The 27,574-nt window shown below is 38.6% G+C and overlaps 2 protein-coding genes across 2 annotated transcripts; both read right to left on the reverse strand.

Annotated features, from left to right (window-relative positions):
* Window positions 1-408: 408 nt before the first annotated feature.
* On the reverse strand, window positions 409-1,950 carry LOC148702403 (uncharacterized). Its single transcript, XM_089927553.1, has one exon. It carries the CDS (start codon window positions 1,890-1,892, stop codon window positions 444-446), a length of 1,449 nt encoding a protein of 482 aa, XP_089783679.1. The 5' UTR covers window positions 1,893-1,950; the 3' UTR covers window positions 409-443.
* Window positions 1,951-19,547: 17,597 nt separating this feature from the next.
* LOC103712501 (cell number regulator 1-like) lies at window positions 19,548-24,249 on the reverse strand. The gene is made up of 4 exons (XM_008799039.6): window positions 23,997-24,249; window positions 23,809-23,880; window positions 23,196-23,408; window positions 19,548-19,830 (listed from the first exon to the last, which is right to left on the reverse strand). The coding sequence occupies exons 1-4, from the start codon at window positions 24,175-24,177 to the stop codon at window positions 19,739-19,741; spliced, it is 558 nt and encodes a 185-aa protein (XP_008797261.4). The 5' UTR covers window positions 24,178-24,249; the 3' UTR covers window positions 19,548-19,738.
* Window positions 24,250-27,574: the final 3,325 nt, after the last annotated feature.

Here is a 27,574-nt window from a genome sequence, read left to right on the forward strand (position 1 = left end):
TTTTGCGAGAAGCTTCTTAGCCTGTAAAGCTGAGATTAATTTCATTTGATGAGGTGACTTGCTACCCACCAACCCAAACACTGGCTGACCAGGGATCTGAAACTTGATCGTTTTCTCAAAACAATCAACAGTAGCATGGTATGCTGCCAACCAGTCCATTCCAAGAATCAAATCAAAGTCATTCATCTCTAAGACCAACAAGTCTGCATTCATTTTCCTGTCCTCAACGCCCAATATACAGTTCTTGCAAACTGAATTAACTAATATAACATCTCTACTTGGTGTTGAGACACAAAGATCAAATTCTAATGGCACTGGTGATATTTCAGTATTCTTTCTAACAAAATTGGCCGATATGAATGAGTGGGTAGCACCAGAGTCAAATAAAATATTTGCATCATATGACATTAACCTAATCATGCCTGTACATAGTCACAAGGCACCTAATCACAATCTTTATCCATACATGGACAAACATATATAACCCAACAAAATTTATGACATGCCAAACAAGAGAGAGTATTAGGGATGGATTTAGTACCTGTCACCACTGAATTAGAAGCCTTGGCATCTTGCTCTGTGAGTGCATAAATCCGACCCTGGGTCCTAGGCCTCTGCTGCCCTCCCTCTTGTTGTTGTCCCTCCTGAGGTGCTCGATTTCCAGGGGCTCTCTGAGAAGACTGAGGTGCCTGTCGCCTCTGCTGTTCCTTCCCACTAGGACAAACAACAGCCTTATGCCCTTCTTGACCACAAGAAAAACATGGCCCTCCAATCCAGGTGCAGTCTCGCTTAAGATGAGGTCCTCCACAGCGGTAGCATCTAATAGCACTTCGAGCTTGTCCTTTATCTCTGGTGACAACTTGATTCGGTTTCTGATCCTTTGACTTGAAGGGTCTACTATTTTGGCTCGGAGAATCAGTGGATCGAAACCTTTTCTTCATATTCTTTTCTCTGGCAGCCTGGGCATTATCAAGCCCTCTTTCTATCACCAAGGCTTTGTTAACCACATCTTTATAACTGGACAGTTCAAATGCAGCGACTTGTTGTTGAATCCTTCCCCTGAGCCCATTTTCAAATTTCCTTGCTCGATCACTTTCCTCTGATATCAAAGTCGGAGCATATCGGGACATCTCTTCAAACTTTGCTGCATACTGAGCAATTGTCATATCACCCTGCTCCAGTCGGTCAAACTCCCTATATTTTTGGAATCGGATACCCTGGGGAAAATACTTCTCATGAAAAACCTTTTTAAATTCTTCCCAAATGAAGGGGGCATCATCCGGACCAAGCTTCCCTTTCTCCATCTCCCACCAGTCAGCTGCCTCACCCTGTAACATAAATGTGGCAAAAAGAACTTTCTCCTCATCAGGGCACCTCAGAGCTTGAAAGACTTTCTCCATCTGTTTCAGCCAGCTCACAGCCTCCATCGGGTCAGCCGTACCTTTAAATGCTGGGGGTGCATATCTCTGAAAATCCAATAGACTGACTCGGTGCTCCGGCTGAGCTGTAGTGCCTTGGAACTGTTGTTGTTGCTGTTGTTGATACATAGCTTGCTGCTGCTGCAACTGTTGCTGCAAGAACTGTTGCTGCACCTCTACCATCCTCATCATATCTTCCCTGGCAGCAGCTTGCTGTTGCACCATCATTTGCATCAACTGTGAAGCACTTATCGTCTCCTCAAGCTGAATACTTGGTCCTTCGGATGTCCCAATCTCCGGAGCTCCCATCTCTGGAGTACTACCAGTAGGGTCCATAGTGTGCTCCTGCTGTGGCACACTCCGAGTCGGCGTGGATGAGGTATCTTCCTGCTGTCCAGAGGGTGCCCAAGCCGTGGAGCCATCTGCAAATCGGGTCGGCCTCCTGGCACGCCCCCGACCACGCCCTCGCGCCATATCAACCTACACAATTTTTCCAGCATCAAGATCATCAGATTAAGAAAATTTCGCATCCTTTATATGCTAATCACACCATTTAATATCTTACGTATTTAGTGATTTTCCCCACTCAGGCTTACTCGAGCCTAAACCCTATGATTCCTAAACCTTAGGATACCTTAACCTGGCTCTGATACCACTCTGTCACGCCCCCGAACCCATCACCCGGGTCCGGCACGCGACCGGCCGCATGATCCCTAGAGCAATGCCCTAAAGATCATGCAAGGCCTAAGATAAACAACAATTCCAATAATTCCAATAATTCCAATAAATGCCAAAATCAATAATTAATGGAATTCAATCAGATCCAACCAAAATGTACTGAATGATTACATAAATTCAAATGTCCATAAATAAGAGATAAATTGACTTCTAACTATTTAGCAGTCTGACTCAGATCGAGCTCACTTCTTGTCCCATCCGACAGATTCTACGAATCCAGTGCCTCTGAAAAAAAATGGAAGTGTAGTATGAGCTTTTCCAGCCCAGTAAGAATCCCAACAGCCACACACAACAAAATCATAAAATAATCAAGTATCAAAATATACATATCATTTCATCATTTCAAAAGCTCAACAAACAACAAGTGTATGTAATCAGTACATATACACCAATCCTTTTTCACATTATGTGATCCATTCCCGTATTACTCAGATTTCAAGTTTTCAAACTTTTCATTTCTGGCATTGGACTAACCAAGATCATGTCCCAGTCCAAGACTGCACAAATCCCACGCATAAGCTCGTGGCAGCTATCCCACGCGTAAGCCCGTGGAGGCTATCCCACGCATCAGCTCGTGGCCGCTATCCTACGCATAAGCTCGTAGAGGCTATCCCACGCGTAAGCCCGTGGAGGCTATCCCACGCATCAGCTCGTGGCCGCTATCCGTAAGCCCGTGGAGGCTATCCCACGCATCAGCTCGTGGCCGCTATCCGTAAGCCCGTGGAGGCTATCCCACGCGTAAGCCCGTGGAGGCTATCCCACGCATCAGCTCGTGGCCGCTATCCGTAAGCCCGTGGAGGCTATCCCACGCATCAGCTCGTGGCCGCTATCTCATGACAAGGTTAGTCCAACCCATATTACATGTCTAGTTTTACATGTTCAATCACATTCCCATCACATCACATATTTTCATAAATTTTCAAAAATATGTTATTTCTTCCCAAATGAATTTATCTCAATATATTCATTAAAACAACATGCACGCCTCATAGGTGCCGCATCAACACATAAACAATAACAACATAATAATGAAAATATGTTGATAAACATTCATCTCATATGTGTCATATCAGCTCACAAGCAATAACAACACAACCGTAAAATAAATCCAACGATAAATCAATATATGCATAGAAGTGCTCAGATGTAGGGATTCTTACAGAAATTGTCGACTGACTCAAACACGGTCCGAATCACAACCTACGCGCTGGGGTGCTGAGTCCCCTGATCAAAACCTCCTGGCACCGCTGTCTCCTCCCCTACAGCATCAATTACAAATCACAAACTAAATCATTTAATATTAAAATATTCTGAACTATAATTCTCATCTGTTATGGGGTCCATCATCAAGTCCCCAAACCTCTCAATCCTCCCAGATCTAGGGCAGTCGGGGTGGCCCGACTCCCACTCCGTACCACCGGCCTGTGTCGTCGCCAGCCGGGGCCGCTGCCATGCCGGCGACGATGGCCGGTCTCGGTGAAAAGACCAAAAGAAAGGAAGAAAATCCTTCATGGTTGGGAGTACATCTCCCTCCTTCTATTTACTTGGGTCCAAGGGTAATAGCCATGGTGGCTGTGCCCTTTTCCTTCCCCAACCCAACACACCTCGGCCACTACTGGCCGGACCATCGCCGGCCGCCCCTGCTGCAGTCGCCGGCGATGGTGGCTAGCCAAGAGAAAGAGAGAAGAAGAGGTCTCCTCTTCTTCTTCTTTTTTCTTCTTCTTCTTCTTCTTCTTCTTCTTCTTCTTTCTTTCTTTCTTTCTTTCTTTCTTCCCTCCCCTCCATCATCAACAGATGAACCACCGAGGTGGTGGCTCAGCCTTTCTCCCCCCACACCCGACGACAACCCAAGCTGCCTTCCCCCCGACCGCTGTCGTCGCCGCCGGTGGCCAACCCACGCGGAGGGAGAGGAGGAAGGGACGGGATCACGAGGAGGAAGGCCTCGGATCCGCCATCCCCCATCTCCAATCAAAGCCCTAGAACCCTACTCCAAATCTCCTCTATCTCGACCACCCCACCGCCATGGACCTCGGCCAATCCCGGCGGCCGGCGGTGGCGAAATCCAAAAGAAAGGGGCCGAAACAGGGGTACCCTGTTTCGGATCCCTCTTCGACGGCTTCACCGGCCAAATCTCCAATCCAACACATCCCTAACCCTAGCAAAGGAAGTACAAAAGGGCGAGCTATGCTTACCTCAGCCCGACGGAGCTCCGGCGACCTTTCCGGCGAGAGATGGTGGAAGAATCCGTGAGCAACTCGGATCAACGCGCACGGCCGAGATCTCTTCACCCGTGGGAATCTCTTTCGAAGGAGAGTGGCCTTCCTTCGCGGCCGGCCGGATCTCGGTGTTCGGTCTCCCCTCCAGCGTCCGTTCTCCTCCGGCGATCAACCCTAGCGCCGCCGTCCTCACCCCTCTACAATCCCCCCTCGTCCACGATCGTGCCCTAGGCACGATCGTAATAAGTGGATGGGCCCGGTCTTTTCGGGCCGGCCCGTCCGCCTCTTTTTTTTTTTTTTTTTTTTTGTGGGTTTTCACAAGCTTGTAATTACTTTATTTAACATTTTATTTTTTAGAAAGTAACTTGTTTTAGTTTTTAATTTTATTTTTTTTTTTTTGTAAAAGCGGCTACTCATTTCATATAACTCTAACGTGAGTACAGCCTGCTAAGTCGTGGGAAAGTAAAAGTTGCAAATAAGGATGAACGTCTGGTACAAGCTAGGTTACTCATTAATTTTAAATTTTTCAAGATGGTGTTCTGCCCTTTCTTTTGGTTGACAAGGGAGTGAAAAGTGTGGAAAATGATGAAGGTCCAAAAGGACCTTTCCCATCTAGTAAAGGCTAGAAGGGAAGTTAATTGATTTCTTATATGGCACAGAAGCTCTAAAATTGTAGATACCAAAAAAAAGACCTAAAGTGCATTTGGTGACCCAAATATGGTCACTATGTCGATCTTAGATTGCTTGTGATTCTTGCTCCAGAGTAATCAAATCCATGATGATCTCACTGTGTTTCATATGCTATATTCCAAGGATTAAAAATCTCTGAGCATTCACGTTCAACCAGTTTAGTATAAGATGAAAATCTAAGATTACTAACCATAAAATATTGAAACAACCCCTAATATGTTTCATATATTTTGAAACTACTAAACAAATATTAGGTAAACACTAACAAACATAAATGAAATTATCAAAAAGTCTATCATTTGATAATGTCAGAGGTAAAAATAAGACATGAGTGGCTGAGATTCTCACCCATAACATACACGTAATGCTTGGATCGATCGAGCCTTCAAAAACTTATTAGTAGGCTCAACATTTGAACCAAACTCAACAATCAGATGCATGATTTACTCTAATCAATAATAGCAAATCACTAGCATTTATATAATATAAATTAAAATAAACTTTCAAGCATGATATACTTGTGGTTGCATTTTTTGCACAAAAAAAATCCAGAATAATTAGGTTAAATAGAATAAGTTGAAAGGGAAGATGGTGGGTTAAATTATTCCACCTTTTCTTGGAGTAAGTTATCCCTGGATTAAATAGCATAATGTGAAGAAAAATTAAAGTATTTCTGGTACATTTTTTATTTGGAAATATCAGCCCTAAAAAAGTAGTCGACTTCCTGTACTCAAATAATTGTTAGGGTAGACAGATGTAGAATAAATGGGTTGAGACGCTTTTATTCCTCTTCAAAATTCTGTCTTTATCTTTTTAATCTTTAAAATGCCCTTCTACTTTAATTATTCTAAATTAGTCTTGGCTGTAGATAAATAAGGAGAAATTTTGAAAATTTATTTTTTCTAGGACCACATGTTAATAAAAGTTCTCAAGACCATGCCAAGCAAGTGCTTTGGTACTTTAGAAGTCAGCACAAACCAGGGTCATGATAAATTATTCGGTTTCTAATTGATGTATGATATGATTTTATTTGAATGTTGGATGCTTGCTATATATCTATGTCATTTACGAACTTTATGAGCTTCTTTCTTCTTTATTTTTCTTCTTTGAGGACTAGGACGAGAGAAAAGATGGCTAAAAAGTTGGGTGATAGTGGCACTTAAACATAGGTTATCATATTTACAGATAAATTAGCGGACAAAATGCAACTAGGATTGGAGTTATATCTTTTGCGCGAAAAAAAGATTCATCTTCCTTCATATGAATCCACCGTTGGATCATCCACTAGTCAATTTGATATTTGTGCATGCAGAAGAATGGCTAGTGGATGATCCAAAGCACTTTGAGATCATGCAGAGTACTCCGAATATCATTTTCCCACCTACATAGATCTTAAAGTGACCAGATCCAACGGTGGATTTGTGTGAAAGAAGGTGAACGTGAAAGTAGGTGAATCCTTCTTTTGCATGAAAGATAGACCCTGCCAATTAAGTTGCTCATGAAAGATAGGTTGTTCTTGTTGTTTTCAGTTGAAAAGAATGGGCCATTTTTAACTATTTGCGATTGCCCATCTGAACCGAAATATTAGATTTGCTTTACATTAGAAAGCTTAGCTTAAGATTTGTGATGGCATTTTGAGTTGTAGAATAACTTGGGAGCCACCAACTTTTTCTCTTTTGTTTTTCTTTTTTCATTTTTCCTTTTTTTTATTTTTTGACGAGTCGGGTTGGGCAAGCCCATCAAGAGGCCACCAATTTTAAATTCCGCGACTGCATGAATCGGATAAGATGGAATCACCACTCGTCACCTGAGAAGAATTGGGGAGTTGGGGCGCATGGCAACCATTCTGCTAATGTGGGTCTCGCTGGCCCCCATCTTGATGACAGGTGTCTCGTATTGGTTCGTCTCGCAGTCAAGAGACCATTGCAGAATGCTTACTGTAGTTTATTCATCGCTACAGATTGCTTGTCTTGGGTCTATAAATAATCTTAACATATATTTCCAGTCTTCAATCCCATAGCCATCAAATCCTTCATCTCCATGTAGTAGTGAGTTTTGGTAAATTCTCAAACCACCTTAATTGGTACTTAACCTTCATAATCCTCCCAACATTATGACTGAGCAATAGTTCAAGGCATGGCTTAAAGATGTCGACCTCAATGGTGATGGTCGCATCAGTAGGCATTAGCTGAAACAAATACATGGAGGAAGAACATGAAATCGGCAACATGTTTCATCCATGCACGTACAAAGCATTTCTTGTCATAATTACCATCCCATTCCACCTTTCTAAAAGACCCGGAACACAGCTCTCGGTTTTTGTCTTTACGTCCATCTTTCAACTCAAATGACAACTTCGACTTCAGAGAAGCCGAAACGTCTGTTCGCATGTTGATCGCCTGAAGTTGGCCATTTTCTTAATACCCGAGTCATAGATGGTGACCTTGTACACGTATTTTTTTTCTCTCTAATCAACACTAATCTTCCCTCAGTTCGTGCTTGCATATTGATGACTTCTGTATCAGAAAATAGGAATGTTTGCCGAGCATAATTCACGTACCGAGTATAGTTTTAGCAATGACTTGGCTGAAGGAGTTGATTCCATATATTTAAGCTCCTGCCGGAAGATCAAAAAAAAAATGCTAACCTTGCGTCTCCACGCTGTTGAAAAACTATTGCCAAAAAAATTACTATATCATTATTTTATAAAAAAATAATTTACTAAAATAAATTTAGAAGACTGAAAAAAAACTTATCTTAATAATCGAGGCATGTAATAAACAACAGTCTAAGAACATGATTCATCCCTTCCGGTGTGACATTTCCAAAAAAACATTGTTTCAGAAACATTGCATCCTTACGAAAAGCTAAATCAAACTTCTTTTCGAAAGAATCACAACAATTTTGAAAGATGCATGCGAAGAAAATAATAAGAGTTTTACGTTCTTAAAACATTTAAAATTTAAAAAATAAGCCTGGTATATTTATTTTTTAAAATTAATTTTTTTAAGTTAAAACTCTAACACACATCGAGAGACCAAATCAAAAGGTAACCACTAACTGGATCATTTGACCGAGTCAAAAAGCTGCTGCTGATGCTAGAACCCAAGATGCTAATTTATCAATTGACCGAGTCAAAAGGTTTTATTCTATACCGTGGTCAAATCAACTTTCTCGACAAAAAGAATCCACTCAAACATCAGATAATGACGTGAATTTCTCTATACCATGCTTGCATAGCCATGGGATTGTTGTGAAGGAGAGGAATGAAGAAACCCGCATTGTGGTCAAGCAAATTTTACTACTATGGTCCCGTAAAATGTCATCTGTGCTATTCAATGGATGTCCAAAACCAAATTTGATTGTTCATAGAATTTTTTTACTTTTATTTCTATGATTTTTTTTTTACTTCCATAGATTTTACTTTTACTTAAAAAGTGAATAATAATATTTTTTTAATAGAATTCTTTTATATTACTATTTTTGACAATACATACAGGCTGAATCCTTATGTTAGTTGCATGAAATAGTGATGCAAGTCCTTTGCACGCCAGAAAAGGATACAATGTGACACCTCCTTGAGGGATCCTATGTATATATATCTGCGGGAAGAGGCAAGGTAGAGGGATTAAATTGCAAGGTTGGCATTAATATACCCTTTTTTTTCAAAATATTAGAAGTTGCCATTTTAGATGGAATTTTACATTCCATCATCTTCCTCTTCACTATCTTATCATTTCCTCTCTCGGATTGGAGAAATATCACAAATAATCCAAAATGGCCATAGATAGATTTAGGAGGCATGGACATGTACAGCAATATCAACATCAATACTTGTCGCATAAAACAAAGTCAATCCATTAATTGGGCCACCTATCCAATACCCAGGCGATTATGGATCAAGCTTGTGCGGGCAATCAAAATAGAGAAAAGGAATGGATAGCGAAGTAGAAAAGCACAAATCATACATAAGACGGAGATTCGGAGCAATGAAGTTAGGAATTCGGTTAAAGGAACATCCCCTCTATGGTTTAATTTTTTATTTACTTTTTACATTTTAGTTTCAATTATTTCTCTTTTATATGTATTCTAATTATTCATATCTTCGGCTCTTCGCTAGCCAAACAAGCTCAAAAAGCATTCTTGTGGCCCACAATTTAAGGAGAATCGAAACTACCGACGTGCTTCATTCACGCTCATATGAGGCATTAATTCCAAAAGATGGGTGCAACTTTCGGTTTTCGTCGTAACATGCACCTTTCTTTTTTAAAAATCCCAAGGACTTGGTGCTTCTGCGGTCAATTCGTCAAACATCTATTTCTATTAGAAGAGTTTGTTTAAGCTACAATTAGAACTCAAGAAGAAATGCTGCACTTGCTTCTCAATACATCTCCAGCTAATTGCTACCATCTCAACGTACGATAGATATTAAGAGTTTGACTTATTATTACTATTATTGCTATTATTATTATTATTATTATTATTATTATTATTATTATTATTATTATTATTATTCTTTTTGACTGTTTACAATTTCCTAGATTTGATTTATATCAGAATGCTTAGCTTAAGGTATGTGATGGCATTTTGAGTTCTGGAATAACTTGGAAGCCACCAATTAAGTATTCTTTTTCCCTTTTCTTTTTCTTTTTTTGAGGAACAACGTTGGGCAAGACCATCAAGAACCTACCAATTTTAAATTCTGCAACTACATGAATAGGATAAGGTGGAATCACCACTCGTCACCTGAGAAGAATCGGCAAGTTGGGGCATATGGTATGCATTATTGCCAACCCAAGAGGAATAGGATAAGCTGAATCTACCAATACCATACGGCATGCTTAATTGATTCGTCTACTACTACTCAAGCGACCGCTTCCTACAGATTGCTCGTCTTAGGTCTATAAATAGCCGTAACATATATTGCTAGTCTTCAGTCCCATAGCGATCAAATTCCTCATCCCCTTGTGGTTGCAGTAGTGAGTTTTAGTATTTCTCAAACCACCATGCCACAAAGCATTCATATTTGTAATCATGGTCAGCCCACTCCCAACCATCCGAATAGCCAAATGACTGAGCAACAGTTCAGGGAGTGGCTTAAAACAGCTGACCTCAATGGAGATGGCCTCATCAGCGGGCATGAGCTGAAAAAAGCACTCCATGCTCTTGGAATAAATTGGGCAACACTGAAGGCATGGTTGGCTGTGCTCAGGAACGACCTCAACCACAACCATTGCATCGATGGTGAATTGGAGATTAAGAAGCTGAAAGAGTATGCAGCCAAGAACTGGGGTATCGTCGTCAAGGCATGATGGCACGACATGCATGCGCCATTAATCAAGCCTACCATCTCTCAGTCTTTAGGTTTTCTATATTATGTCCTCTTGTAAGAGATAGAACTGTATCTTATATATATGCTGCTTTTCTTGTGGTTAAATCACCTCGTACGTATGCGTCTCTTTTCTCTTGTTCTAGTTTGGTGTGAAATAACCTAGCTTGTAATTGGAAGAGCTTCATCTATCAAAAAAAGGTGGAAGGAGCTCCTAGTGAAGTATGTTTAAGGTTGTGATGTCAACTTTCTTCTCTTGTGTTTAAATATATGAACTGGGGTTTCCTAGCTTGTAACTACTTGATTTAACATTTTATTTTTGAGAAAGCAACTTGTTTCAGTTTTTAATTTTAAATTTTCAGGATAGTCCTCTGCCCTTTCTTTTGGTTGACAAGGGAGTGAAAAGCGTGGAAAATGATGAAGGTCCAAAAGGACCTTTCCCATCTAGTAAAGGCTAGAAGGGAAGCTAATTGATTTCTTATCTGGCACAGAAGCTACCAAAATTGTAGATACTAAAAAAAAAAAACACCTAAAGTGGCATTTGGTGACCCAAATGGGGTCACTACAGTGATCTTAGATCACTTGTGATTCTTGTTCCAAAGTAATTCAATCTGCGACGATCTAGCCATGTTTCATATGCTATATTCTAAGGATTAAAGATATTTGAGTATTCACAATCAACCAGTTTGGTATAAGATGAAAATTTAATTAAGATTACTAACCATGAAATATTGAAACGACCCTGATATGTTTCATATATTTTGAAACTACAAAACAAATAATAGGTAAACACCCACAAACATAAATGAAATTATCAAAAAGTCTATCATTCGATCCATAGTGTTAGAGGCAAAAATAAGACATGAGCGGCTGAAATTCTCACCCATAACATACACGTAATACTTAGACCGAGCCTTCAAAAGGGATATGACACTACCAGATTGTGAAAAATCTTAAAACTTTTTATCGATTTGCTTTCTTTTATTCTGATCAAGCTTTTGCTCAACTGTCGCTCCTAAGCATCTTAATATTTGTGAGCTCATCCAAATATGATTTCCGATATCTTACAAGAATGAGAGGTTTCAATAAAAAATTTGGAAATTTTAAACTCTCAGAACCATCGGTGATATTACAAGACGTTAATTTGCAGCTTTGATAATTATATTTACTTATCCATCTCTTGTTTTATTATGGAAGTTCTTAACAAAAGAATTTAAGTATTTTCACTTCTCACTGGAGAAAAGACGAAGATTATATAAAAAGGGATATCTAAAAAAAAATGGATCAATTAATAGTCTTGGAAGATGGGCAGGATGCGATCATTTTGTGTTTTGGTTCATGTTTTGTTTAATTTTTCTTCTCAAGTTTTTCGTTTCGTAATATTTAACGGCACATTGTTGATAAGCATGTGAATGATATCCAAAAAAAAAATTGAGTAGGAAATGCACGAAAACGTCATACTCATTTTAGTTTTAATATATTATTATTATTATTATTATTATTTCTCTATCTAAATATCAGGTTTGCTTGATTTCTCTTTTCTTTTCTTTTTTCTTCTTCTTCAATTGCCTAAATATTAGATTTGTTTGCTTTTCCCTTTTTCTTTTCTTTTTCTGAGGAATAGAGTTGGGCAAGCCCATCAAAAGCTACCAGTTTTAAATCCCACAACTACATGAATCGGTTTTCAGTCCCAGACCAATCAAATCCCACATCTCCTTGTAGTTGCAGTAGTGAGTTTTAGTAATTCTCAAACCACCATGGTACCTCGCGTTCATAATCATGGTCAGCCCATTCCCAACCATCCGAAAACTCTCTACTGGAGATGGCCTCATCAGCAGGCATGAGCTGAATCATGCACTCCGTGCTCTTGGAATAAATCGGAAAACACTGGAGACATGGTTGACTGTGTACAGGAACGGCCCCAACCATGCAGGAGCGGCCCGATACATTCCACGAAGAGGGGTCATTGCCTATTCTATTGTCCATTCTATTTTGCCTTTGAGGTCTTTCCTGTAGCCCTACAACCATGACCATAGCATGGATGGTGAATTGGAGACTAAGAAGCTGAAAGAGTATGCAACCAAGCACTGGGATATCTTCGTCAAGGCATGATGACACGACATGCATGTGCCATTAATCAAGCCTACCATCTCTCGGTCTTTAGGTTCTCTTTATTAATTATGTCCTCCTGTAATAGCTAGAACTGTATCTTATATATATGCTGCTATTCTTGAGGTTAAATCACCTCGTACGTATGCGTCTCTTTTCTCAAGTTCTAGTTTGGTGTTCAATAACCTAGCTTGTAATGAAAGAGCTTCGTCTACTTTAGTAGAATAAGGAGGTTAAGACACTTTTATTCCCCCTTGTTCCGCTTCTAAATTCTGTCTTTACTTTTTTTATCTTGAAAACGCCCATCTCCCCTAGTTTTTCTAAGTTACTTATATAGTCTTGGCTGTAGATAAATAAGGAGAAATTTTGAAAATTTAATTTTTCTAGGACCACATGTTAATAAAAGTTCTCAAGACCATTCCAAGCAAGTGCTTTGGTACTTTATAAGTCAGCACAAACCAGGGTCAATGATAAATTATTCGGTTCCTGATGGACAAGAATATTGATGTATGACATGATATTTCAATGTTGGATGCTTGCTATCTATGTCCTTTATGAACTTTATTACCTTCTTTCTTCTTTTTCTTTATTTTTCTTTCTTGAGGACTAGGACGAGAGAAAAGATGGCCAAAAAAATTGGGTGATAGTGGAGCTTGAACATAGGTTATTGTAGTTACAGATGAATTAGTGGACAGAATCCAATTAGGATTGGAGTTGTATCTTTTGCATAAAAGAAGGATTCCTCTTTTTTCACACGAATCCGTCTTTCGTCACACGAATCCACCATTGGATCATCCACTAGTTACTTTGAGATTTGTGCATGCGGAAGAATGATCAGTGGATAATCCAAAGTATTTTGAGATCTTGCAAAGCACTCTGAGCGTTCATTCTTCCATCAACATGGATCTCAATGTAACTAGTTGATCATCCAATAGTGGATTCGCACAAAGGTGAATCCTTCTTTCGCATGAAAGATACACCCCTGACCCCTCTAATTAAGTTGCCTCTCAAATATAGGTTGTTGTTGTTTTCAATTGAAGAGAACGGGCCAGTTTTTGACTATTTATAATTGCCTATCTCAACCAAAATGCTATTGCTTTACATCAGAAAGTTTTCTATCCGGATGGCATTTTGAGTTTTAGAATAACTTGGAAGCCCGCACTCCCCCACCCTTTTTTTTTTTGGAGGAATAGGGTTGGTCAAGCCCATCAAGAAGTTATCCGTTTTAAAAACTGCAACTACATGAATCGGATAAAATGGAATCACCACTCATCACTCGACAAGAATTGACTAGTTGTGGCATATGGCATCCATTATTGCCAACGTGGGCCTCACCGCCCACCTCTTAATTTGCTCTAGTCAACACTTCAATTACTTATTATTAGGCATTTGTTTCTTTTTACAATGCAACAATAAAGACAGGAAATACTTTGTCAATCATAAGTCATGATTTCATCCATAATCATAGGATACTTTGTAAAGCATATCTAGATATGTACAATTGAGATACACATAGATATGCACATATTCAAATTACATACATATCCTTTTCTCATACAAAGCCAAATTAATATCAAAAATTATTCAAGGTATCCGACAATCCAAAACTCTCTACTGGTCCACTAAAGGGTCCACCATCACATAGTAATCTAGGACTATCCTGTAGCCCTTTTAACCAAGGATTTCTCCGAATCAAGCTAGAGAGAGAAAATACTAAAAGAAATGAAACAAAAAGAGAGAAAAACTAGAGTATAAGATTTCGTTGAGCTTCTTTCTATCCAGATGACTGTAACCCTATACAAAACTAGGGTTTGACTATAAAAATAGATTCATATAGAAATATATACGAGGCTAGTTAGATGACAACGCCCAATTGTTTGAATCGATTAGTACAGCGTAATCCAATTCATCTGATCAAGAAACATATATTAAGTCAAAAAAAATAGATTAGAGGTTATCAATTATGGGTCCAAATAGTTGCTGCCAATAGTCGAATGTAGGACGGAGAGGGTCGACTAGGTAGCAACATCCGACGATCCGAGTCGGTTCGCTCTAGCCAATCATGGTTCAAGTAATATAATAGGGATTCATGATGATAGAGTTCAGTAGTGCTCGACAATAGTCAAGGTAAAGGTAGCACAATGGTAGTCACAGTGACATTGGTCCAAGACTCTCTACTGGGGTTGATCCGGGTCCACAATGAAAACATCCGGGACCCTCTTGCTGGGTCCATAGAATCATACGAAGAGAGAGAAACAAAGAAAGAGAAACCAAGAGAGAGGAGAGAAAAAGAGAGAGGAGAGAGAAAGAAGAGAGAGAAGACTCATCTTCTTTCTCAAAAGAGGGGAGAGCCCGTCTCTCCCCTTTTCTTCTCGGATCAAGGGGGAGGCGTGGCCACCAACACGGCCCAACCTTGGCATGATCATTGATGCCAGCGGCGGCCACTGCAATGGTGGCCGAAGAAAGAGAAGCTCGGCTCAGGTGCTGCGGGTCCACAAGAAAGAGATGGGAAGAGGAAGAGGGAGGCCCGAGTGGTGAGGTTGCTAGAATGGTGGACGCGGCCGTGTTGTGTGTCGGTGCCCTGCGACGAGGTAGTCGACAGCGACAAAACCCAGAAGAAGAAGCCGAAACAGGGCATCCCTGTTTCGAAAGATAATCTGGCGATATGCTGGCCCAAAACACCAAGAACAGTGGCAATAAATCTAGGAAAAGAAGGCGAGGAAGGCAGCTGAAGTCCTACCTCAGTCCGGCGAAGATCCGATAAGGAATCAAAGAGGAGACTCGGAGAGGAAGACTTGGAATCGGCGGCCATACCCAGGTCTTCATCAATGGAGCAAGGAGGAGGAAGGAATAGAAAAATTTCAGAGTTCTAGACGAACTCAAATTGCTCTCGGAGAGTCTCCGACTCCGCCAGAATCGGAAGAGGGAGAAGAAGACTCCCATCCTGAATCATGCCACTGTGCATGGTTGGGCTGGGCCAGGCTTCTTTAGGCCGACCGATAAGCACATGGTTGAGCTGGGCCTAGCCACTCCGGGCTCGCCCACTAGCCCAAAATAAATATGGGTTATTACAATAAATGTATAATAGTTTAGTAAAGTCTGAAATAGAACGAACTATTAACCTTCAAAAGTGAATAATAATATTTTTTTATAAAATTCTTTTATATTAATATTTTTGACAATAAATACAAGCTGAATTCTTTTGTTAGTTGCATGAAATATATGTGCGGGAAGAGGGAAGGTACAAGGATTAAGTTGCTGGGTTGACATTAATATACCTTTTTTCCAAAATATTGGAAGTCGCCATTTTAGATGGAATTTTGCATTCCATCATCTTCCTCTTCACTATGTTATCATCTCCTCTGTCGGATTGGAGAAATACCACAAATAATCCAAAATGGCCAGAGATAGATTTAGGAGGCATGAAAACGGACAACAATATCAACATCAATACTCGTTGCAAAAAACAAAGTCAATCCATTAAGAGGGCCACCTATCCAATACCCAGGTTTGTACGGGCCATCAAACTAGAGAGAGAGACTGTTACCATCTAGTGAATTCCTCCATCTTAAGTTCTACGATCAAAACTTGAAAGTTTTCTTCGTCACATATTTTAACTGGATTTTTTTTTTGATTATTGATTTGAAGTAAGTGTAGAGCTAGCTATATCATCATCCTGGAAAATTAACAGAAAGTTCAAGTAGTTGAATAAAATAGTTTGTCTTCACGTTTACATCTCCACGTTAGGTGCTACATATTCCAATATGATCTGACATGACGTAGTATGGATGTGCGTAACGAATTGAGCCGTGGGCCTGCTAGGATCGTGGAAAGAGATATTATACTACCAGATTGTACGTGAAGAATCTTAAGATTGCTTATGGATTTGCTTTCTTTTGTTCGGATCAAGCTTTTCTCAACTGTCGCTTCTAAGCATCTCCATATTTGTCCGATTATGATTTCCGATATCTTAAAAGAATGAGAGATTTTAATAAAAAATTTGAAAATTATAAACTCTCAGAACAATCGGTGATATTGCAAGATGTTAATTTACAGCTTTGATAACATATATTTACTTATCTATCTCTTGTTTTATTAAAGAAGCTCTTAACAAAAGAATTTAAATATTATCACTTCTCAAAACAGAAAAGATGAAGATTATAAAAAAGGGATATCTCAAAAAAAAAATGGATCAATTAATAAGCTAGTAATACGGGCAGGATGCGATCATTTAGTGTTTCAGTTCATGTTTTGTCTAATTTTTCTTCTCCTTAACGCCACATTGTTGATAAGCATATGAATGATATCCAAAAAAAAAATTGAGTAGGAAATGCACGGAAAGATTGTACTCATTTTATTTCTAATAAAATATTAGTATTATTATTATTATTATCCTTCTTCTTCTTCCGTTACCTAAATATCAGGGTTGCTTGTCTTTCCTTTTCTTTTCATTTTCCTTCTTCTTTCAATAGCCTAAATATTACATTTGCACGTTTTCCCCTTCTTTTCTTTTTCTGAGGAATAGCGTTGGGCAAGCTCATCAAGAAGCCATCAGTTTCAACTTCCACAACTATAGGAATCGGATAAGATGGAATCACCACTCATCACCCGAGAATAATCAGGGAGTTAGGGCATATGGCATCCATCTTGCCAACGTGGGTCTCACTGGCCCCCATCTTGATGCTGCAGGCATCTCATGCTAAATTAATTCTCTGACTAGTCAAGTGACTTGCAGAATGGTTACTGTTTCATCGCTACAGTTGCTCGTCTTGGGTCTATAAATAGCCTTAACATATATTTCTAGTCTTACAGTCCCATAGCCATCAAATTCCTCATCTCCTTGTGGTTGTGAGCTTTAGTAAATTCTAAAACCACCATGGTACGCCTTTGTAGTCCTCCCAGCATTATGACCGAGCAACAGTTCAGGGAGTGGCTCAATAAAGCTGACCTCAATGGAGATGGCCTCATCAGCGGGCATGAGTTGCAAAAGGCACTCCATGCTCTTGGAATAAATTGGGCAACAGTCAAGGCATGGTTGGCTGTGTTCAGGAACGACCTCAACCATAACCATTGCATCGATGGTGAGTTGGAGATTAAGAAGCTGAAAGAGTATGCAGCCAAGAACTGGGGTATCGTCGTCAAGGCATGATGGCATGACATGCATGCGCCATTAATCAAGCTTACCATCTCTCAGTCTTTTGGTTCTCTATATTATGTCCTCTTGTAATAGCTAGAAGTACTGTATCTTATATATATGCTGCTTTTCTTGTGGTTAAATCACCTCGTACGCATGCGTCTCTTTTCTCAAGTTCTAGTTTGGTGTTAAATAACCTAGCTTGTAATGGAAGAGCTTCGTCTACTTTAGTAGAATAAGGAGGTTATGACACTTTTATTCCCCCTTGTTCCGCTTCTAAATACTGTCTTTACTTTTTTTTAATCTTGAAAACGCCCTTCTACTTTAGTTTTTCTAAATTACTTATACAATCTTGGCTATAGATAGATAAGGAGAAAATTTGAAATTTCATGATTTTTCTGGGACCGCATCTTAATAAAGGGACTCGGGACCATGCCAAGGTAGTGCATCGTTGGTACTTCATAAATCAGCAACAGTTCCATACCGACGTCAAGGATGCCACCATGTCTCGCCAAGTTATGTATTTAAAACTTCTTATGATACACTTTACCTTCTTATAATGAAAACTTCGACAAGTTATGTAACTACTAACACGCTATAACTTCTTATGATAGATTGCACCTCAACTCTCATCGACCCCTGAATCACATGATAATTATTTTACAACAACACATCTCATCACAATGGAAAAATTCGTCTGGCTCTAAACCTAAAGTTGGAGTCAGCGAGGATTTTCAATAATCTGCACCAAGGTGATAAGATAAGCTATCAATATATTTATGAACTCTTGCTTAAAACGGAGAGAATACGTGGTGGCAACCAAGGAATCTACAGAACCTCTGGTTTGGGACTGGAGCAGAGAGCCTTAGTTGCATAAAGCATGGATGATGAGATTTCCAAGAACGACAGAAGCTGAGGGAATGAGCTGGAGTTTCAGTTGCCAGAACGTTGCCATGGAGAGGAGAACTCGATGAAACCAGAATGCATAGGGGATATGATACCAGGATTGCCCATCACTCAAATAGCTTCGAGTCTGCCCTTTCTCACAGGAGTAACATTACAGAGGGCCCTTCTCTTCTTTTCATTTCTTACAGCCGGTTTGTCCAGAACATCTTCAGAGGCTCGGCCATCCAATAATGAACCATTGGATAAAAGAATCGAATCGTCTACAATTTTGGATATATTGCCAACGATCGTTCCAACATTACCAGCCCGTTGTAAGAGCTTACAGTACATCAACAGTCAGAATACAAATTTCTGGTTTCATTATGACATCAATCAAAAATAAATAAATAAATAAAGAGAAAAGGAGGTTCCTGTAAGAGTGGATCACCTTGTCTAACCCCTCTTCTACGATGAATGCATTTGCCTGGGATACCATGAACAAGAACACCAATAAAGGACGAAAGGAGTAAACATCTAATCCATTCAACAACATAGGTGGCGGGGAAACCTCTTGCTTTTAACAAATCCAAAAGAAACGATCAGTCTAGCTTACTGAAAGCCTTGTCAAAATCTAGCTCAAATATTGCTCCTTCTGATTTTGATTTCTCACAGTAAGAAATAATTCCCTTTTTGAAGTGCCAGTAAGAAATAATTCCATTCTCCAGATAAGCTTTCCGAATTTATGAACTCTCTCATGAAACAAGATAGGTAGGAAACTAGATTTTTAAGAAAAATAGGTTCTCTTAGCAGTTCTTCTTGCATCCAAAGATACCTTTTAAGAGTTCCCTTGCGAAAATCTTGGAGAAGATCCAAAAGAACATCAATAAGAGGCAATATTGATGCGATGCAGATGGTGTATGGCCAGTTAAGCTGATACATGTGGAGCCCAGAGCCCAGGAGTCGTGGGACTCTGCTTTATACGCTGAAATCAACCTTGATATCTCAATTATCAAATAAGAAGAAACCAGTGGAGAAAAAGAGAAGATTTTGTCTGTTAGCTAATAACCCGATGTTCTTCACTGTTACATACAAACATTTTTATGAGGAAACTGTTTCATAAAAACATATATATATTTATATCAGAATAGAAATGCATGAGGCTCCCAAAACAAAAGCAATGGCACCAAGGAAAGAACAAAGAAAATATCATGTCCTCTTATCATCTTGTCATGCCTCCTCCCACGACCGGAGCTCCCATGGCCGGAGCTCCCATGACCCCACGCCTCTGTCGGTCCACGTTCGCATTCCAACCTTCACATATAAACACATATAAAAGGCTTTAATTAGCTGGTAATTCATATCCCTCTGCATTAATTGTCACGTTACTATACAGAGGACAAATCATTACATGGGTTGTCATTACGTAAGCAGGTTTGTGATTTAACAACAGTCCGGAGGTATGCAAGTCGTTCTTGGGCCTCATAAATAACAATTGGATTCGTTGGTTGCCAAATGTGCATTGCAAACAATATTATTTAAACTACACATTTGCAGACTAAGGTTATGGAATTTAACTAGTGCAGCCTCTCAAGTAGCATGCAATTACAACTAGTAATAATATAGCATTCTCATTGTTATATCCTTGTTAACATGATACATTATATGTCCTAGCGTGGATGAAAAAGATAGAGGGTTGGTATTAGGTAGATAACTAATCAAAAAAAATATCAAAATTAAATATGATATGAATCTAAATTTGATATGTGTAATTAACTACTAAGGTACTTGACTTAAGATGGAAATACCTGGCATATTAGGATCCACAAAGCCAAACCCCTAATTGGGCAAGGTTGGATGATCATCGTCATCATTGCCACCGCTAATACCACTATTGCCATCATCACCCACATTATCACCACCACTACTATTACTGTTACCGCTATTATTATTATTATTATGATATTAAAAATGAAATTAGCCTAAGCCTAAAGATTCATCGGTACTACTACTTCTAGTGCAAAACTTATATTATTGATACTACTGTCAAAGCTTCTGCTCCTATTGCTATTACTGCTACTTCTGCTGATGCTCCTGACTTCAACAGCATCTAGCACAAATCAATTCAATTAGGTCGAGCCCAATTCAGATCAGTTCATGAGCTGAAAATCAAGGTAGAGTTCCTGGAACCTACCTTTAAGTCATGCAAGTTTGAAACCAACCAAAACAAGAACCGGGAACAAAGGCAAGTGGATTCAAACCAAGTTGACAAAGAATGGATTTGCAGTCAGATTGAAAGGGTAAAAACTAATCAAAGAAAAACATCAAACCCAATGTGAGCGGATTCACCTAAATCAAATTTAATGGGTCAAATTCAATCCAAAGAGACCAAGATGACTAAACCGGTTTATACCTCGATCAAAAAAGGGCCAGCCCACGTAAGCATGACACAAATGGTGCATATGAGGTGGTAAAACCTAAGTCAAGAAAGTTCAAACCAAGCTGAGCTTGAGCAGGTTGTACTTGAGTCAAATGTGATCCACAGCCTAATCAAGATCAAATTAAGCTCAATGTGAGGACCATTAGGTCCACTTTTTGCAAAGGCCTCAATTATGCACCATGGACCCCCATGAAGTTAGCTCATGGCTGAAAAGCCAACCACCCACAAGTGGGCCTCGTCGACTTTAGAAAAGACACATATAACATAAAAAGTGGCTTTATAGTCCATATCACATTTGAATCACTTAAGGCACATTTGGATTGTTTTAGGAAGAGACCCAAATTACATCTGGACTTAAGAACCAAAATATGGAGTAATTGCTGGTTTGATATATTAAGATTTACTTGCCAACCTTCCTCATATAGCTAGAGTTAGTCCTCTAGTTCTAGTTAAACTCAAGTCAGAGTTAGTCCTTCGACTCCAGTCAAATATAAACTAAAATTTATACTGCATTTCTTGTCAAATTCATGCTAATTTTTGTTATCTAACGCTCCTAAAAACTAAATAGCGTTGGTTCTTTGGTACTATTTAAGCTCACGTTAGAGTTAGTTCTTTGCTAATTAAATCAAACTGGGGCTTTAATTTCCTTTGATTCTCATCAAGTCAAACTAGGATTAGTTTTGTGGACCCTTTCCTAGTCCGAATTAGAGTTTGTCCTCTGATCCAAATCAAGTATAGTTCTTTAATTCTCTAGCTTTAGTCAAATTCAAGCTATATGGGAAATACAAATAATTCTTCATGTCGTTGTTGTGTTAGGCAATTCAATTCAAAATGTTAATAGACTCCCATGCCCCAAAACTGAGCTTCCATTTTTTCGCACCATTATGCATTCTTTAATTTTTTTTTAAATCAAACATATATTACATGCAAATTTATATGTATTTATTTATTGATGTAAGCTAGCAGTGTGTCCCTTATTAAACTATCTAATATTGAATAAGCAAAATTGATAAAATTCAAGGTTTATATTCCATTTTATCTTTTTTCAACCACCTGTAAATGAAGTCTTTTAATTGAAGGTGCACAATTTTAGGGGAAATTAGTGGTGAACATTTGAGTTCATTGGAAGCCATGAACCTATGTAAATAGAAGAACTTATCACGTAAGGTGAATTTGATGGGGTTATAATTGATATCTTATTCTTATATTTTGCAGCTTCTCTAAAGGTGAATTTGAGGAGATTTGTGAAGGGGACACTTTTGAAACAAAAGTAAAATGGAGGGATTATCGTGAATCCTTTGGGAAAAAAAATAGAGTGGTAATTTTGCAAACTTCGCAAAGTTAGGCACAATTTTACCAGTCAAGTACAAGGTGGAGATAATCGTTATCAAAAACCCCTAACATTTCGAAATTTCTTAGCTAATTTTCCAATAATTTTATATTTTTCTTGTTCTCCAGTTATTTTTTAATTTGGTTTCCAAATTCCCACCATAGGAGGTCCTTCAACAAAATCCTACTTTTCCTATTAAATAAATCCTTTTTTTATCAATTTATGATTGAATGATTACTTAACATAGTATCAAAGATTGGGCTTTCCAGACATCCTGATTTTCAATCCCCTCAATATTAATTATTTATGTAATTAACTAGCTTATTATCTTGACTTATTCCTGTCATTGTGGACCTACGTAGTTCAATCCATAGGAGAGAGGGAGGTGTCGAAAGCTGAGCTTGAGCCAGATCCTTTTTTTGAGCCAAACAGGAGACCTAGTGAGAAGCAGGATCCCTTAAAACATTCTTATACAAACTTTAAGCTGTTCATCCTCATTGTATATTACATTATATTTGAAATTTTTTATATTAATTAAAATCATTTATAATAACAACAATAATATAAAATGATAAATAATATAAGATGTCTTGATGTACAAAACAATAATTAAAATAATATATGATGTATGTTTAATTATTTATATAATTATAATTTGAGCTTTATTGATACGAACTCAAACATGCCAAGCCTAGCTCCAACTTAGTTCATTTACTAATTGAGCAAGCTAAATTTTAGTAGAATTCCGAGTTAAACATGTACTAGCTCATAAACAAGCTTAATAAGCAGAAAATGGTTGCGGAGAAGAAAATTGCTGCCATGAATATGATAACATGTTACCTTACAATAGAAAAGGATGATTCTACGTAAAAAAAAAAAAAGGATCTGAGGAGGAGGATAGAGATTCACCAATTCCCATGTCGAAACCTCTATTCTTAAGCTCCCGATATTCTTGGCATAGTGCGCATGGCTCACAGCAAAAATGGACGAGGCAGTCAGGAAGGGGCCCCTCCTCCAAGTCGTACTGACCTCTCAATTTGGAACGGTAGAGGCATGAATACAAGCACCCAAGGCCTGTGAAACCCAGTAGTAGCCCATAAGCTATCCCACTCGCCACGCAAGCTGCATCAATGCCAACATTATAAGCTCCTTTTCTCCAACCAAGCCAAGTAATCTTTTGAGGAAGGTAGGATCCACCAGTAATATTATAGGCATAAATCTGCTACCAAACTTCCATATGTGTATGTTTGTTTGGCTTCAAATATGTAAGCTTTTAAAGTTTTAATCCAACAGCCCATTATTTGTAAAATATAAATTATATAGTATAAATATATTTGAGTCTTATCAAGCTGAGCCCTGAGGAGAAGACAATGAGGGGCTGCAAAAAAAAAAAAAAAAGGTCTAAAGGGCCTAAAACCCTCTAGACTAATGATGACAAGCGCTGTGAAATCTACCAATTTGTTCACCAAATAACCTAGAGGAAGTAGAGGAAGAAGAAAAGGTATAGATTGGATTATCTTACGGCAAGTGCCCCGGTCCACAATATCTGCAACCTGCCCGAACGTTATGCATGGGCATATGCAAGTGATCAAACCTTCACCATGGAACCAAAAAGAGACACAAGTTCAGAATCTCACCTCATTAATTAGAGTTCTTGGAAACATTAAAAGCATTGGCAAGTGAAACATCAAAGGATAGTCCTTCTCTTACAGTTGCCGGGATCATCGAAGCAATGGCAAAGGCCCGTCGACCACCGTGTCAGACCCCTCTGAGGTGGAGCGTACATGGCCGGAGAAGTATATGGAGGGATGTGATTTTCCGGCGGCGCCGTTACAGGAACTGTCACTCCATGTTTATGCTCATAGGCTTGGGGAGGATGGGAGGGATGCATCTCTTGGTTTAGGGAATGGTTTGAAAGCTGTGTAAGGATTGCAGCTTCCGTCGCTAGCCCCCAGAAAGGCACATGGTGTGTCCCTTTATTGGAGTGCTAAAACCATTGACTTGATATGGTCCAAGGGAGCTGATACTTTATGGCTTAGTTGAGCACCAGTTCACCAAAAATATATTTTAATTTTGATCAACCCCGAGTTTAATTTAAATTGATGACTTGACTCATAGTCTCTATGTCTTTAATATGGATTTAGAGTATTTCTTCAATATATATAGTGAGAGAGTTAGGTTAACCTACTCTATTGCCGATTTCAAAGATGCTTATATAACCTTAAGAGGAAAAAATGGCAGCTGGTTAAATTAATCTAGTATAAATATATTCGTGGGAATCCAAAAATCAAATATCAAAAAGCTGAATAGGATGATATATCAAAGAAACCCATAATATAGATCTTGCCACATAAGATGTCATCTAATCAATTGCACTGTTAGCTTCTCTGTAAATATGTGAAACCTCAATTAATAGCAGTGAGAGTATCATAACCAACAATCCTGTAAGAATAGATGAACTCTTATGTCAATAGGAGGTGGATCAAAAAGTCATCTAATAACTATCATAGAATCTCTTTCTAAATAAATCTGTAAAGCTCTTAATGTGTATATAGCATAATTCAAACCTTTCCAAGCTATATGTAACTCTGTCATTGGAACTGTAGTATCAAAAATCCTAACACCGCTTGTAACTAGTAGTGCACTACCAGCACTTCGTATAATAAGCCTACTATGGCAAAAGCCCCTTTTTCCATCACACTCTCATCAAAATTTACTTTGAAAAAATAGAGGGATTGTGGCTCCTAAGAGAAACAAGTTAACTATGAGGACGTAGAATTGCATAGGGAGAGCCACGAGTTGCCTCTACTATCAAAGGTTTCTTTGCAATGGTCGCCTAAAGAAATTCATGAGCCTAGATGAAGGCTTTTAATAGAATTAACCTAGCACTCTATCCCATACCTTGGAAGATGCGATGATCCCTTGCCAACCAAATATTACAGACAATATAGTGAATCAAAATTGCCTTCTCCTTTCTACTATTACTGAAACATCTCTCTCTAATAGAATGCACAAAAGCATCAAGAGAAAAAGATGAGAAAATAGATGAATTCTGAAGTGGGACTTGCCTCCAAACTTGAGATACTACATGACATTGAAGTATAATATAAGATAAGGACTCCTCAACATCTAGGTATATATCACAATGGCTTGGTATGTAGCAACCACGCCAATGTAATACAGCTCTCAATGGCTAGACTAATTTCCACATAAATAAAACAACTAACTCTAAGATGGACTCCTACTCTCCAAACTCAAGCAATACTCTGAACTGGCCTAGGTTTGAATAAAAAAAGCCTATAAAAATTAGATAGCTGGACACTCAAACCAGAAGATGGACCCTAACCTAATCTGTCACCACCTAGTATAGAAATCGGCAGAATTTTATCTGCTTAACTCGTTTGAAAAAAATTGTGCAATAAAAGGCTGATTTTATTTATTTTATTTTATTTTGAAGGATTATAAGGTTTTTAACCATGAAGCCTTGTAGCCGCAAAGTGTTAACAAAAGTCAAATTCAGCAACCGAGTGTACGCTAAAGGCATAGATGACAGCCATGGGTCTAATAGATGCCCCATCACTTACACAGCATTTAATGTTAGAATAAATAATTGGAGGATAGGAACAAATCTTCTTTCAAATTGGGGAGGCACTTTCTGGATAAGTTGGATAAGACACGAATGACCAGGAACCATATACAGACTTTTCAGAAACTCTATATTGAGTGAAATAAATGTTCTGGGAAAAGGAAATAACTGTCCTAGGTGAGTTCTGTATCCTCTCTAGATTGAAGTCTGAGGTTATATGTAGTTGAATTTTAAACATGTTTGGCTGTAAACGAGAGTGGAGCTTAAGACATTGGCCAAAGAAGCACCTGACAAGAAGGTGTACCCAGACACCAGACTCCGTAGATGACGGGCTCTTGAAGCAAAAATAGGAAGGATATAATATGAACCGGATTGGTGGGCTATGCAAATCATTTGAAAGGCTCAAAGTCCAATTAATAAACTTGGCAGCGAACAACTTGGTTATAAATGCGATGCATGCAATGATGTTAATTTCAAGAAAATTCTGACTTTATAACCTAACCTACACTGGTTGCTAACTAACCACTGAAAATTTGATAAATAAATCGATTTCACTTTAAACACTGAGTAATGCTACCAATTACTGACCATGTCGCCGCTCAATTTACCGTATTGTATCAATCGGATCCTATCTACTGCTCAGGCGATCGACGGCTTTCACATCAAATGAGTAAACTGAGCAGTGATCCGATGGACAATGTTTAACATTTTCCAAACAATACATGACATTGATTGTCAAATTGAACACATGTTATGTTGAGCAACACAATGGCTTATCTAGCATATATGTTATTTAAATACCAATACTAAAAAAACTAGTAGCTTAAGACTGAGCATGAAAATCATTCCAATAGGTGGATTCAACCCACTCCATCCCGAATGAGCATAATTTAATACCGCAAAAATCTTATTCACTCAGTGAAAATAACATAAACATCTCACACAGCTGAAATATATTTCTCCAATCGCAACATTCACTTATAGGCCAGCGAAAATGTCGCTTTCTATGAAGTTTTGCCAAAAAGCAAAATAAAAATAAAATTGCATGAGATTTCCGTGTTTATACTATCCCTGCTAATCCAACTGAAACCAGTTTCACCTTGATGTGAATTCTTAAGAAGCTTCAATTATATATATATATATATATATATATATATATATATATATATATATATATATATATATATATATATATATATATACTCCGTACTTAATTCCATGGAGATCATCAGGTTGGACTAGCAGATGTAGAAAGGGAAGCACGAAAAAAAAAGAAGAGGAAGAATACAAGGACTGCACGATTTTCGTGGAATCTGTCGCAAAAGACGAAGCAAACCGCGTTACGAGTTCCGAATTTCCAAGCAAAAAAGAAATCCTCAGAAAAGATAATATTTTTTCCAGGTGGAGAAGAAGTTGCCCTGGGAATAGTCTCCGCTATTATACGCAAACCCAGGCTGGACCATATATATCGGTTGATGTGTCAAGAGTATAGAAAGAAGCAAAAGCATCCACATTCTAATATAGCTCTTAAATTCGACTTCTTCCTCAGGAAAGTTCAGTGATGTTGCTAAGAAGATAAGTTTCAACAGCCCAGCAAGTAGTTTCCTACTTGCCCTGATAAAAACATCTAATATTAATTAATACATGTACATGCAGAGTGTGGACGCGTTCCAGCGACACGCTAAGTAGGTTGGAATAAAAA

Source organism: Phoenix dactylifera, chromosome 15 (genome assembly GCF_051530095.1).
Source record: "Phoenix dactylifera cultivar Ajwa chromosome 15, Ajwa_hap1_PhDact_Kaust_v1.1, whole genome shotgun sequence".
Lineage (NCBI taxonomy): Eukaryota > Viridiplantae > Streptophyta > Magnoliopsida > Arecales > Arecaceae > Phoenix > Phoenix dactylifera.